The following is a 15,640-nucleotide window of genomic DNA, read 5'->3' on the forward strand; positions in this document are numbered from 1 at the left end:
CAGTACCACACCATACTCTGTATTAATGCTCACCCCCAGCCTTCACTACTACACCATTATCTGCAGTTGTACTCACCCCCAGCCTTCAGTGCCACACCATGCTGTAAAATACAACTCACCCCCAGCCTTCACTGCTACACCATGTTCTGCAATACTGCTCACCCCTAGCCTTCAGTACCACATCATCTTCTGTAGTACTGCTAACCCCAGGCCTTCAGTAGCAAACCATGTTCTGCAGTGCTGCTCACCCTCAGCTTTCAGTACCAGGCCATGTCCTACAGTACTGTTCACCCCCACCCTTCAGTACCATACCATAGATATTCTCAACATTCAGTGCCACACCATGTTCTGCAGTACTCCTCACCACAGTCTTCAGTACCACCATGCCATGTTCTGCAGTACCACTGTCTCACAGCCCTCAGAACCACACCATGTTTTTCAGTACTGCTCACCCTCAGCCTTCAGCATTGCACCATATTCTGCAGTACTGCGCACCCCCAGCCTTCAGTACCACACCATGTTCTGCAGTACTGATCATCCCATCCTTCAGTACCACATCATGTCTGCAATTATGTTAGCCAACCTTCACTACCACACCATGTTCTGCAGTACTGCTCACCCCCAGCCCTCAGTATCACACCAAGTTCTGCAGTACTACACACCTTAGCCATCAGTACCACACCATGTTCTGCACTACTGCTGTCTCACAGCCTTCAGTGCCACACCATATTCCGCAGTACTGTTCATCCTCAGGCTTCAGTACCACACCATGTTCTGCAGTACTGCTGTCTCACAGCCTTCAGTATCACACCCTGTTCTGCAGAACCGCTAACACCACCAGTCTTCAGTACCACACCATGTTCTGTAAAACTGCTATCCCAACCTTCAGTATCACACTATGTTCAGCAGTACTGCTCACCCTTAGCCTTCAGTACCACATCAAATTCTGTAGTACTGATCACCCCCTGCCTTCAGTACTGCACCAGGTTCTGCAGTACTGCTCACCCCCAGCCTTCAGTACCACACCATGTTCTGCAATACTGCACACCCCCAGCCTTCAGTGCCACACCAAGTACTGCTCACCCCCAGCCTTCAGTACCACATCATGTTCTGCAGTACTGCTCACCCACAGCCTTCAGTACCACATCATGTTCTGTTGAACTGCTCACCTCAGGCTTCAGTACCACACCACGTTCTGCAGTGATACTCACCCTCAGCTTTCAGTACCAGATCATGTCCTACAGTACTGTTCATCCCCCCCATTGTCAATACCATACCATGTACTGTAGTACTGCTCACCTCCAGCCTTCAGTACCACATCATGTCTGCAGTTTTGTTAGCCAACCTTCAGTACCACACCTTGTTCTGTGGTTACTACTCACCCCAGCCTTCAGTACCAGCACACCATGTTCTGTAGTACTACTGTCTCACAGCCTTCAGTACCACACTATGTTCTGCAGTACTGCTTTCTCACAGCCTTCATTACCAGACTAAGTTCTGCAGTACTATTCATCCCCAGACTTCAGTACCACACCATGTTTTGCAGTGCAACTACCCCCAGCCTTCAGTACCACACCATGTTCTGCAGTACTGTTCAACACCAGGCTTCAGTACCACACCATGTTCTGCAGTACTGTTCAACACCAGGCTTCAGTACCACATCATGTTCTGCAGTACTGTTCAACACCAGGCTTCAGTACCACACCATGTTCTGCAGTACTGTACAACACCAGGCTTCAGTACCACACCATACTCTGTAGTACAACTCACCCACATCCTTCAGTACAGTACAGTTGTGTACCTACCATAAATGTAGATGTTCGAGTGTATTCACTGTTGCAGTCATTACATTTGGGTTATCCTGCTGGCAGACTACCCTCAGTCGGCCTGAATTCCAAAGTCCTGGTCCGGCGTCAGTTGCTGTCGCCTCTTCCCTGACATCAGTGCGACAGGGGTATATAAGATGCAGCCAATACCATCTTCTTCAGTTTTTCTTGCCCCAGATGTCAGGTGCCCCCAAGAAGGTAGGCAATACATTTTGCTTATAAAAAACATACAGTGAAATAAATAATACCTTCATCTATAAGCAAATACACCACATAGGTTGTATAGGATAGAGAAGTATAGATAAGACCCAGCAAAGAAAAGGGGGTGGTGGATAGGTAACCTGGACTGCAACAGTGAATACACTTGAACATCTACATTTATGGTAGGTACACAACTGTATTATTTTCATCATGTTTCACTGTTGCAGTCATTACACTTGGGTTGAATCCCAAAGCTGAGGTTGGGCGTCTGGGTCTAAATAGGATTAGGAGTGGCTATGAAACCCTGCAGAACTGCAGTGGTAAAGCCTGCTCTGGATTTAGAGTAAAGAGGTAAGTGATAGTGCTTGGTAAAAGTGTACACTGAACTCCAAGTTGCAGCCTCCAAAATGTCCTTGGTTGGTACTCCTCTGAGAAAGGCTCTGAGAAAGGCTGCTGATGTGGCTGCTGCCCTGGTAGAATGTGGCCTAATATTCTTAGGCACTGATTTGCCATGCTGTGCATAGCAGAAACAAATGCAGTGTCCTATCCATTTTGAAATAGTCTGCTTTGAAATAGCCTTTCCTTGTGATCCTGTAGCATAAGCCACAAAAAGTTGCTCAGTTTTTCTGAAAGCTTTTGTTTTGTCCAAGTAGAAACGTAGCTACCTGTGTATGTCCAAAGAGTGCAGAAGTCTCTCCCCTTTATTCTGGGGATTTGGATAAAAAGTTGGCAAATGAATGGTTTGGTTAAGAGCCACACTGGATACTACTTTTGGCATAAATGTTGGGTTTGTCCTTAGAGAAACTCTGTCCGGATGAAAAATAATAAATGATTCCACTGCCATTAATGCCTGTAGCTCTGAGACTCTTCTTGCTGAAGTTATTGTTAGGAGCAGAGCATGATAAGAATTTTATCTCAGCTGTATTGGCTGGTTCAAAAGGAGGAAGTGTGAGCTTTTCCAACACAAAGTTGAGGTCCCATGTAGGTATTGGTGCTCTCCTTGGGGGTATTATGTTTTTGGCCCCTCTGAGGTACTGTCTTAGCAGTGGATGTGAGAAAATAGGAGGTTCCATATTGTAATGAGCTAAAATGGCAGAGGCATGGATCTTAATTGATGAGAAGGATAGGCCTTTGTCCAGCATCTCAGTTAGATATTGTAAAATCTGAGGAATATTTGGAACAAGCAGTTCAAGTCCTTGTGCCTGGTTCCAAGCACAGAATCTCTTCCATTTTTCTGCATAAGATTTCCTGGTGCTGGGTCTCCTGGCTTCCAATATGACATCCATAACTGCTTTAGAGAGAGGTGTGTTTTGAGTGGTTATATTATTCGCCATGCAGCCAGATTTACGGTTCTGAGTTGGTTGTGCAGGATCTGATTGTTTTGTTGGGTCAGAAGATGAGGAATTTGAGGTAAAGTCCAGGCTGGGCCTTGAGACAAGCTCTTTAGGACTGGGTACCAGTACTGGTGTGGACAGTCTGGGGCAATCAGAATCATTTTTGGCTTCTCTTGTCTGACTTTTAGGCGTACCTTGGGGAGGAGAGGCAGTGGTGGAAAGGCATAAACTGTTAGGGTTTTCCAGCTGAATGATAGAGCATCCACCTTCCATGCTTGTGAGTGATACATCCTTGTGCAGAATCTCTGAAGTTGGCAGTTGTGAGAGGAGGCAAATAAATCTATGTCTGGGCATCCCCATTTCCTTGTTATCATGCTGAAGACTTGTGGATCTAGTTTCCACTTGTGAGGGTCCATTACATTTCTGCTTAGTTCGTCTGCCAGAGTATTTTTCTTTCCCTGCAGGAATTGTGCCTGCAGATGTACTTGATAGGTCAGTGCTGTGCTCCACAAAGTCACGGCTTGCCTGCAGAGGGGGTAGGAATGTGTGCCCCCTTGCTTCTTTATGTACCACATGACTGTAGTATTGTCCGTCTTTAGCAATAGTTGTCCTGGATGTAGTAGATCCTTGAAGGCTGTCAGGGCATTCTGTGCAGCTAGCATCTCTTTTTGATTGATATGAAGATGCATTTGGCCTGCGGGCCACGTGCCCTGAATACATTTTCCTGCCATGTGTGCCCCCCAGGCATAATCCAATGCATCTGTTGTTAGTTGGATCAAAGCCCAAATGCAAAACGTGACTCGATAACCAACGTTTTTAAAATAACAAATTTTATTAATACTTGTAAGCGCTTTAGAAAGGGTCCCTGCCCCAACTTCTTCAGACAAGTAATTTTTCAAAAAAACACATCTTTTATACCAGCCCAATGGTTGTCAATTCAATTATTCTAACCAATTACATTCTTAAAGGGGGTATAGCTGCCTAAATTCAAGCTAGAAAATATGCTTCCATTATTTAATTGACTATATACGTTCAGCCAAATGTAAACCATATTTTACTTAACAGATAGTCATATCCTAAAAAAATATATATTAAAACCTATACAAACATATTAATATCAAAAAACACAATTAATAGCTTATTAAAATAGCATCAAATAGCTTGAAGTAACTAACAGCTTTCGTGAACTTTATATATATATATATATATATATATATATATATATATATATATATATATATATATATACACACAAAGACTTCATTGCATATATATATGTATATATGTTATAAAACCAGATTCATTTCAAATACCCAAATTATTAAATTATTGTATAACCAATACATAAATAGAAAATTTTATATATATCTCTATCTAAACACATAATGCCACTTATTATGACGCAGATTACAACATGCTGCTATTGTGTAGAAGGCAAAATATTTTTCATATACATATATATATATATATATATATATATATATATATATATATCTATATTATGATATAAATTAACTCTAATACAAACTTAAAACTACCAGTCACTGTTCCCACGAGAGGAGAAAATATACTAGATCTCATTGTCACAAACATGGGGACAAAATGCTCCACACCGGAAGTATATCCCTCATTGGTGAGATCTGATCATAAACTAATCTCACTGGAAATCCACATCCCGCCTCACCCAAACAAAAAGACCATAGTGAAGAACTTCTCTAAAGCAAACTTCACACTACTCAAGACTGGTGTAGTATCCTTCAAGGCCCCTGAGCCAGAGGAAACCACAACCCAAGCTGCGGAAGCCCTTACAAATGCCTTCTATGAACACCTCCAGGACTGCATGGATCAGGCAATCCCAAATAAAACCAAGACTCTTTCCACAAAGGGCAAACATCCAGTCTGGTGGACCCCAGCCATTAACAAACTTTACAATAAGAGGAGAAAGCTATTACATGATAGAACAAAATCCATAAAATGGAAGTCACCCCTGATCATTATTAGTAAAAAAATATGAGCACTCATAAAATCAACTAAGGCCAATTTTGAGAGAAAAATTGCCATGGATTCAAAGGACAATCATAAGGCCTTTTTCAGCTATGTTAGGAACCTGGGTGGAAACTCCCAGATATGCTCAGAATTAGTCCAAAATGATACAAAAATCACTGAACCCACAGACATTGCCAACATACTGGCAGACAGGTTCAGTGCAAACTTCACCCCTCCCCCCCCTAAAGGAGAGATAACTATCCCAGCCGAGTGTAGCCTCCCGGACATCTCAAATGCGCAGGTGAAAGCTGCTCTCTCTAAAGCTAAAAACACAGCATCAATGGGACCGGATGGTGTCCCCGGCTGTGTGCTACACGAGCTAAATGAGGAATTAACCCGCACATAAGGCAGCTGTTTAATCTCAGCCTTACCACAGGATACATGCCCAAGGAGTGGCATACGGCAACTGTGGTCCCACTCCACAAAGGCGCCTCACGGACCCTGGTAATTACCCCATAAGCTTAACAAGTCTAGTCTGCAAAGCTATGGAGAGGATCATAATGGAGCTCATAAACAAAGATATAGGGACTTGCAGACATTGGACCCGACCCAGTTTGGCTTTGTCAAGGGAAGATCATGCCTTTTGAACTTGGTCGACTTCTTCAAACAGTCACCAAGGCCATTGATGAGGAAAGGCAGTCCATACAGCCTACCTTGACCTTGCAAAGGCTTCGACACAATACCCCACTCGGTATTGTAGAAAACTTACCAGCTTAAATGTAAACCCATATGTCACAAGATGGGTTGCAAACTGGCTTAAGGACAGAACCCACAGGGTTAGAGTTGCTGGCGCTGTGTCAGACTCCAAGCCGGTCACAAGTGGTGTCCCACAGGGCTCGGTCCTTGGCCCCTATTGTTTGGCATCTACTTCTCAGAAGTACAGGCCAGCATGGGAGGACTTTGGCTGACAAAGTTTGCAGATGACTGCAAACTGGGCCATAGTGGAAAGTGCATCGACACGGATATCCTTCAGAAGGGACTCACGGAAACAGATAGCTGGTGCCAGAGCCATGGCCTGAAGTTAAACGCCAAAAATGTATAGTCATACCCTTCGGGAAAAACAAGGTAACCCCAAGCTACCATATAGGTGGCAATCCACTAAGCACAGAAGAGGTTATCAGGGACCTGGGGACCCAGGTTGACAGTGGCCTTTCTTTTGACACTCACATTGCTAAAGTGGTTAGAAAGACCTTCTACATTGCCCACCTGATCATGAAGGATTCACATCCAGATCTAGTGAGGTCATTGTTCCCCTGTACTCTTCACTTATCAGACCAATGATCGAGTACAATGCCCCATTCGGGATGTATCTCACCAGACATCTGCAGCAATTGGAGAGACCCCAAAAGTTCCTCACCAAAAGGATAAAGGGACTCCAAAATCTGTCATATGCTGCCAGATTGAAGAAACTCCAGCTCTATTCAGTCGCATACCATCTGCTCAGAGGTGACATGTGCCTGACATACAAGGCCATGTCCAACCCGAATTAATGGACATGCTCCACCTCAAAAAATCCAAATCCACCAAAACCACTAGAGCAAGCAACTTAAACCTTAGCACGGATATAAATAGAACGTGCTGGAGGGATAGATTTATCACTCAGAGACTCCCTATGCTGTGGAATAAAATCCCGGTCCATGTGAGGCAGAGCACCTCGCTGACTCTGTTCAAGAGAAATCTAGACCTGTGGATGGGAGATCGTAGGTTTACCCCGGGAATCATCTCTGTGTCACTGCTGGACAGAGGCACAACAAACTAATGGGCACAGTATTTTTTCATATAAGGGGTGGCGTAAGCCACAAAAATTTGGGCTAGGCTTATAAATGCCTTAGGGCAGATAGCCTAGTATAAACCTATGAACCTATGAACCTAACATTTCTAAATTACGTTCCACACTAATAATACAATTCCAGTACACATTCTTTATGTCATCTACTTAAGGCTTTGAGTTTCAAAACACTTTTAATTGATACATACTCATTTAAGCCATGTGTGCTGCAGTTCTAATCTGCCACATCAGCAGAATTTAGGCAACTATACCCCCTTTAAGAATGTAATTAGTTAGAATAATTGAATTAACAACCATTGGGCTGGTATAAAAGATGTGTTTTTTTGAAAAATTACTTGTCTAAAGAAGTTGGGGCAGGGACCCCTTCGAAAGCGCTTACAAGTATTAATAAAATTTGTTATTTTAAAAACGTTGGTTATCAAGTCACGTTTTGCATTTGGGCTTTGATCCAAGTGGTTTTCCGTTTTGGAGTATCGTATTTTACATTGTTTGGCTGTGCATCTGTTGTTAGTGTCTGCCTGGGTGTGGGTAAAGTGAAAGGCTGTCCCTTGTTGTGGTGACAGGCCAGTGCCCACCATCGAAACTCTTGTTGCAGGCAGGGAATGAGAGTTATTATTGTTTCCAGGCTGTTGCAATGTTAAGTCCAAACACTTTTTAGATACCATTGTAGCTTCCTCATATGCAGTCTTGCATATGGAATTAGCAGGATGCAGGATGCCATGAAGCCCAAAGCCTGCAGAATTTTTCTTGCAGGTAGCTGGGTCTTTGTTGCCATCATCTGAAAGTAATGAGTGAGTTGCCTTTGTTTGTCTGCCGTGAGATAAGCCATCTGGGCAGCTGTATTTAAGCTTGCACCCAGGAATATTATCTCTTGAGAGGGCACTAGTTTTGATTTCTTTTCGTTTACTGTGTACCCTAGGCAAATTAGTAATCTTACAAACGCCAGATGCTTTAGTAGAATGTCCTTGCTCTCTGCTTGACTAAGGCAGTCGTCCAAGTAGGGATATATTTGAATTCCATTTTGTCTGCAAAATGCAATTACTGGTGCCAGGCATTTTGTGAAGACCCTGGGTGCAGTAGATAAGCCAAAGGGCATTGCAGAGAATTGGTAATGCATTGAGCCAGCTATGAATCTGAGGTATCTTCTGCAAGATTGTCTGATTGGGACATGCAGGTATGCCTCTTTGAGGTCCAAAGTAACTAGCCAAGCCTTCTTGCCCAGCATGGGTAGAAGTTGCTGCAGTGTCAACATTTTGAATTTTGGAATGTCCAGGAAAGTATTTAGAGTAGACAGGACCAGTATTGGTCTCCAGGCTTTGTCCTTTCTGGGTACCAAGAAAAGTCTTGAGTAAAATCCTTGCCCCTGCTCTTGCTGTGGTACTTTTTGAATAGTCCTCATGTCCATGAGAGCAGAAATTTGTTTTTGTGCCTCTGCCCATTGATTGTGTGGCAGGTCTGGCATACCTTTTGGTCTTTGTAGGGTGTGAAAGTGGAACCTGTAACCCTGAGAAACAATATTCAGTACCCATTTGTCATGGGTGATCATGTGCCAGTTTTGTGAGAAAAGTGCTAGTTCTCCCTCTAAGGGTGCTGCCAAAAGGTAAGTGCTTGACATTGGTAGAGGAAAGTCATTGAGACTGTTTCCTATAAGGTTGTGATTTGTCTTCTCCGCCTTTGGGGGCTAAAGCACCCCATTGTTTAGGTCTGTATGAGCCTTGGGGCTGAGATCTGCCTCTTGGACTTCTGTATCTACCTCTTTGTGGCCTGTCTGACACTGGAAAGGACCAATTTTTTGAAGGCCAGTTCCTGCTAAATCTGGGTGGCTGAACCTGTAAAAATCCTTTACTGTCTGCATTGATTTTGCTTTCTCCTCCATTTTCTTTAACACCTCTTCTGCCTTAACCCTAAACAAAGTATCATGCTGTAATGGAGCATCCAATAATTTTGCTTTAACATGATCAGGTAAACACTTGTTCTTTTAACCAAGCATGCCTTCGAATGACAGAACCTGTAACTGCGGCTCTGCAAGAAGCCTCTAATGAATCAAAACCACATTGCAAAGTATGCTTTCCCACTTGTTCAGCTGCATGCAATAAATCCTCCATTTCCTTGTTTTCAGGACATTCAGAGCTTGTAAGCATTTTCTGTTTTAGCAGAGACATTAGGTATTGCTAATATTTAAGCATGTGAAACTGGCAGTTTAAAGCCCTTACAGCTAAAGTAGCAGAGGTGTAAACTTTTTCCCCCATCTGTCCAGTGCTCTAGAATCCCTATCAGAGGGAACAGGGTTTTTTACAGTGGAAGCCTTGACCCATTCGGGACCCTGAGAAATTGTTTCTGGATCAGCAGCAGGGTTTTTATAAAGAAATGTATGGGAATCTGGAACCCTGTAGTACCTATCTGGCTTAACTGGTGCAGGGGGTAAAGAATCAGGTGACAAACTGGATTCAGAAAATACATCAACAACAATATCAAGCACAGGGGGGATAGCAAGAGGCCTGTGCTGAGGCAATAAAAGAAAATCTCTGAGCATTTTCTTGGATTCTGAATAATCCTGGCTCTCCCAATGGAAATGCTCCCTCATGGTGTGCAGGGTTTCCCCAAAAGAGTAGTCCTCAGGAGTAGAGGCTGAAGGAATAGATTCTTCAGCATCAGAATCCTCATAGGGAGGAAGAGAATATCCCTGTTCCGAAGAGGAATCAGAAGAAATAGGAACCTGGTCAGAGGAGTCATAGTCAGTGTCTTGCCTAGGCCTTTTATCAGGAGGGGGATGGGAACCCCTAATCAAAGTAATTAAGTCCTCGGCCATTTTAAGCATCTGTTTCTTTGGCATGGATGACTGTCCAGGAGAATGCTGTACTTGTTGCTTTATCTTTAAGGGCATTTTAGACTTTGCCTTGGCTGCTCAAGTGGTCTTGATAGTAAGCTGTGTAGGTCTGAAAACACCCTCAGAAGCTGATGCCTGCTCAGCGGCTCCGGACCCATCTGAGGGAATAGTTTCCATTGGCCAAATACCTTGAGTTTCCAGAGGCCTAGTTGTCTCCACATGGGAGTCGGAGGTGGCCTATAGCTCTGAGGTAGTGGGTGTCAGGGGCTGCGAAAGCACCTCACTCAGAACTGGCAAACCGGCGACTGGCCTAGAAGAGGCTTCATCGTCGGTTTTGGACCTCGGATGCCTGTCCTTTTCTTTGTCCTTGCGCTTTTTATGAACTCCGGTCATCGGTTGTTCTGACGGCATTATATAGTTAAACGTTCGACCAAAGTAATGTAAAGCAAAATCGAACCAACACTTAATAGTGCGTTGGTTGAATCTAGCACAAAACCGACAACTAGCAACGTCGTGGTCAGGGCCTAGGCAAGGAATACAGTAAAAATGAAAATCCTTATGAGGTATTTGCTTCCCACAAGAAATACAATTGTTAACTTTTACTGACATCGGTCTGGAGCAAGTAAAAGTTTCCCCAATGGAGTACTTAGCTTTATTGAAGACTTCGAATCTGAAATTCAATTTCGAAAATCTCAGGAGTCGGCCGACCGGCACTTGCGAACTGCTTTTGCTTTGGGCACCACGCGGCAAGAAAGACTGAAGAAAATGGCATCGGCTGCATCTTATATACCCCTGGTGCACTGACGTCAGGGAAGAGGTGACAGCAACCGATGCCGGACCAGGACTTTGGAATTCTGGCAGACTGCGGGTAGCCTGCCAGCAGGATAACCCAAGTGTAATGACTGCAACAGTGAAATACGATGAACATCATACCATATTCTGCCATACTGCTTGCCCCTAGCCTTCAGTATCACACCATATTCTACAGTACTGCTCACCCATAGCTTTCAGTATCACACCATGTTCTGCAGTACTGCTCATACCATCATTCAGTACCACACCATGTTCTGCAGTACTGCTCACCCCAGCCTTCTTACCACACCATGTTATGCACTACTGCTCACCCCAAACTTCAGTAGCACCACACCATGTTCTGCAGTACTGCTGTGTCACAGCCTTCAGTACCACAACATGTTCTGCAGTACTGCTGTCATACAGCCTTCAGTACCACACCATGTTCTACAGTGGTACTAATTCCCAGTCTTCAGTACCACACCATGCTCTGTATTGCAACTCACTCTCAGCCTTCATTACACGTTCTGCAGTACTGCTCAACCCAGCTTTCAGTACCAAACCATATTCTTCAGTACTGCTTGCCCTAAGCCTTCAGAACCACACCATGTTATGTAATACTGCACAACTCCAGCTGTCAGTATCACATCATGTTCTAAAGTACTGCTCTCCCCAGCCTTCAGTACTATACCATGTTCTACAGTACTACATCACGTTCCAAAGTACTACTCACCCCCAGCCAACAACACCCCATCATGTTCTGCAGTACTGCTCACACCCTCAGCCTTCAGTACCACACCATGTTCTGCAGTGTACTGGACACCCCAGCCTTCAGTACCACATCATGTTCTGCAGTAATACTCACCCCCAGCCTTCAGTACCACATCATGTTCTGCAGTACTGCTCACCCACAGCCTTCAGTATCACATCATGTTCTGTAGAACTGCTCACCTCAGGCTTCAGTACCACACCACATTCTGCAGTGATAACCTCAGCTTTCAGTACCAGACCATGTCCTACAGTACTGTTCACCCCCATCGTCAATACCATACCATGTACTATAGTACTGCTCACCCCCAGCCTTCAGTACCACATCATGTCTGCAGTTTTGTTAGCCAGCCTTCAGTACCACACCTTGTTCTGTGGTACTGCTCACCCCAGCCTTTAGCACTAGCACACCATGTTCTGCAGTACTTCTGTCTCACAGCCTTCAGTACTACACTATGTTCTTCAGTACAGCTTTCTCACAGCCTTCACTACCAGACTAAGTTCTGCAGTACTATTCATCCCCAGACTTCAGTACCACACCATGTTTTGCAGTACAACTCACCCCCAGCCTTCAGTACCACACCATGTTCTGCAGTACTGTTCAACACCAAGTTTCAGTACCACACCATACTCTGTAGTACAACTCACCCAAACCCTTCAGTACCATACCATATTCTGCAGTACTGTTGTCATACAGCCTTCAGTACCACACCATGTTCTCCAGTACTGCTGTCGTACAGCCTTCAGTACCACACCATGTTCTGCAGTAGTGTTCATTCCCAGTCTTCAGTACCACACCATGCTCTGTACTGCAACTCACCCTCAGCCTTCAGTACACATTCTGCAGTACTGCTCAACCCAGCTTTCAGTACCACACCATAGTCTTCAGTACTGCTTGCCCCAAGCCTTCAGAACCGCACCATGTTATGTAGTACTGCACAACTCCAGCTTTCAGTATCACATCATGTTCTAAAGTACTGCTCTCCCCAGCCTTCAGTACTATACCATGTTCTACAGTACTACATCACGTTCCAAAGTACTGCTCACCCCCAGTCTACAACACCCCACCATGTCCTGCAGTACTGCTCACACCCACAGCCTTCACTATTACACCATGTTCTACAGTACTGCCAACTCCCAGCCCTCAGTACTACATCACTTTCCAAAGTACTGCTCACCCCCAGCCTACGACACCCCACCATGTCCTGCAGTACTGCTCACACCCCCAGCCTTCAGCATCACACCATGTTTTGCAGGACCGCTCACACCCCTAGCCTTTAGTGTTATACTGTGTTCTGTAGTACTGTTCTCCCCAACCTTCAGTACCACATCATGTTCTGTAGTACTGCTCACCCCTTGCCTTCAGTACTGCACCATGTTTTGCAGTACTGGTCACTTCCTTTCTTCAGTACCACACTATGTTTGGCAGTATAGCTCACCCCATGCCTTCAGTACCACTCCATGTTTGGCAGTACTGTTCACCCCCCAGCCTTCAGTACAACACCATGTTCTGCAGTACTGTTCACCCCTAGTCTTTAGTACCACATCATGTTCTGCAGTACTGTTAACCCCCAGCCTACAGTACCACACCATGTTCTGCAGTACTACTCACCTCTAGCCTTCAGTACCACACAATATTCTACAGTCCTGCTCACCACTACCACATCATGTTCTGTAGTACTGCTCACCCCCTGCCTTCAGTACTGCACCATGTTCTGCAGTACTGGTCACTTCCTTTCTTTAGTACCACACTATATTCGGCAGTATAGCTCACCCCAAGCCTTCAGTATTACTTCATATTCGTCAGTACTGTTCACCCCCCAGCCTACAGTACAACACCATGTTCTGCAGTACTGCTCACCCCTAGCCTTTAGTACCACATCATGTTCTGCAGTACTGTTAACCCCCAGCCTACAGTACCACACCATGTTCTGCAGTACTGCTCATCTCTAGCCTTCAGTACCACATGATATTCTATAGTCCTGCTCACCCCAACCTTCAGTACCACAAGTTCTGCAGTACTGTTCATCCCATCTTTCAGTACCACATCATGCCTGCAGTTCTGTTAGCCAGCCTTCAGTACCACACCATGTTATGCACTACTGCTCACCCCCAGCCTTCAGTAGCACACCATGTTCTGCAGTACTGCTATCTCATAGTCTTCAGTACCAGACCATGTTCTGCCGTAGTGTACATCCCCAAGCTTCAGTACCACACCATGTTCTGTAATACAACTCACCCTCAGTCTTCAGTACCATATCACGCTCTGCAGTACTGCTCACCCCCAGCTTTCAGTACCACACCATATTCTTCAGTAGTGCTCACTCCCAATCTTCAGTACCACACCATATTATGCACTAATTCTCACCCCAGCCTTCAGTACCATACCATGTTCTGCAGCACTGCTCACCCACAGCCTTCAATACTACACCATGTTCTGCAGTACTGCTCGCCGCCAGCCTTCAGTACCACACCATGTTCTGAAGTACTGCTCACCCCTAGCCTTCAGTACCACATCAAATTCTGCAGTACTGCTTAACCTATCCTTCAGTACCACAACATGTGATGCAGTACTGCACAACCCCACCTTTCAGTACCACATCATTTTCTGCAGTACTTCTCACCCCGGCATACAATACCCCACAATGTTCTGCAGTACTGCTCACACCCCCAGCCTTCAGCACCATACCATATTTTGCAATAAAGCCCACACCTAGCCTTCACTACCACCCCAGTTCTGCAGTACTGCTTACCTCCAATCTTCAGTACCACACTATGTTCAACAGTACCACTCACCTCCAGCCTTCAGTACCCATCCATGTCCCACATTATTGTTTATCCCTATCCTTTAATACCCGCTATGTTTTGCAGTACTACTCACTCTCAACTTACAGTATAAAACCACATTCTGTAGTATGCTTCATCCAGAGCTTTCAGTACACACTACACTTTGCAATACACTACTTATCCTCACTCTGGCCTTTAGTACCTCAGTACCACACCCTGTTCTATACTAATGGGTCACCCCATGCCTTGTTCTGCAATACAGCCTAACCCTGGCCTTCAGTACTACAAATGACCTGCTGTACTGTGCTTCTCAGCATTCAGTACTGCACTGTATTCAGCAGGGCTATTTTCCACAAGCCTTCAATACCACACCATGTTCTGTAGCACTGCTCGCCCCTCAGCCTTTGGTGTTAGACTATGTTATGCATTGATAGACCTTTTTCCAGCATCAGAGATTTTTGTAATGTTTTTCTTATTTAACAATTTTTCCCACTGCTGCTCACATTTTGGCAGGGTTCAGTAACACTTCAGTCTCTGTTATTTCTATTAAGTTTTATTCTTTGCCACATTTAGAAAAGAGCTTGTTTCTAAGGTAGCCAAAAAAGTAACCAGAAGCCATAATTTGACCTATGCTCCAGGTGATGGTCACAGTTGATGTAGCATCCAACCCTGCATACAACAACCTGGAAAAAGGGAGGGTCAGTGTTGAATCCATTGTTTTCCTGGATTCAACAGATGTGAAATCTAGTTGGATTTGTACCTTAGTGGAATTCTGCACCAATCTCTTTTGAAGGAATGTCATTTATCACATTCAACCCACAACTTATTCTCTGCCACATTTTTTGGGAGGTAAACAAACAATTATCTTACTGCTACTTACTGCCATCAGGAAACTCCTGCTGCACCAACCTTACTCCTTCAGTAACCTTACACGACACCTCCTCATCTCTCTCAATTAATAACAGAAGGTGTTCCAATGGGATGCTGTAACCTGTGCAAAAACATCAGGAGAAATTCTCTAGTTAAAAAAATGAGAGGGGAGTACCTACAACGTCTTTAGAAACAGCTGATTCACAGTTATAAAAACATACCAGAACAGAGCAATATTTTCTCTCGCATACTTTGAAATCAAGCTACCCCCAGAGGCAACTTGCATATCTATCTATATCTTTACATTTCTATATCTACATATATCTGTCTATCGAGACATTATATATTATAGAGGTGCGTAAGGCCTGTCCATCATGAGGAGGGGGGGCTGTCCCACTGC

At 44.5% G+C, this 15,640-nt stretch overlaps 1 protein-coding gene across 2 annotated transcripts in view; it reads right to left on the reverse strand.

Annotated features, from left to right (window-relative positions):
• LOC122798718 (zinc finger protein 665-like) overlaps positions 1-15,640 on the reverse strand; it is a 227,842-nt gene that overhangs the window by 138,282 nt on the left and 73,920 nt on the right. The window contains exon 3 of one of the 2 annotated variants that reach the window (XM_044067813.1): positions 15,251-15,361. The exons of the other annotated variant lie outside the window; for it this stretch is intronic. Coding sequence (XP_043923748.1) covers positions 15,251-15,361 — 111 coding nt within the window. The remainder of the gene's footprint in view (positions 1-15,250; positions 15,362-15,640) is intronic. 2 annotated transcript variants of the gene reach the window in all.

The sequence above is a fragment of the Protopterus annectens genome, chromosome 3.part1 (assembly GCF_019279795.1).
Source record: "Protopterus annectens isolate FY-2018-M chromosome 3.part1, PAN1.0, whole genome shotgun sequence".
Lineage (NCBI taxonomy): Eukaryota > Metazoa > Chordata > Ceratodontiformes > Protopteridae > Protopterus > Protopterus annectens.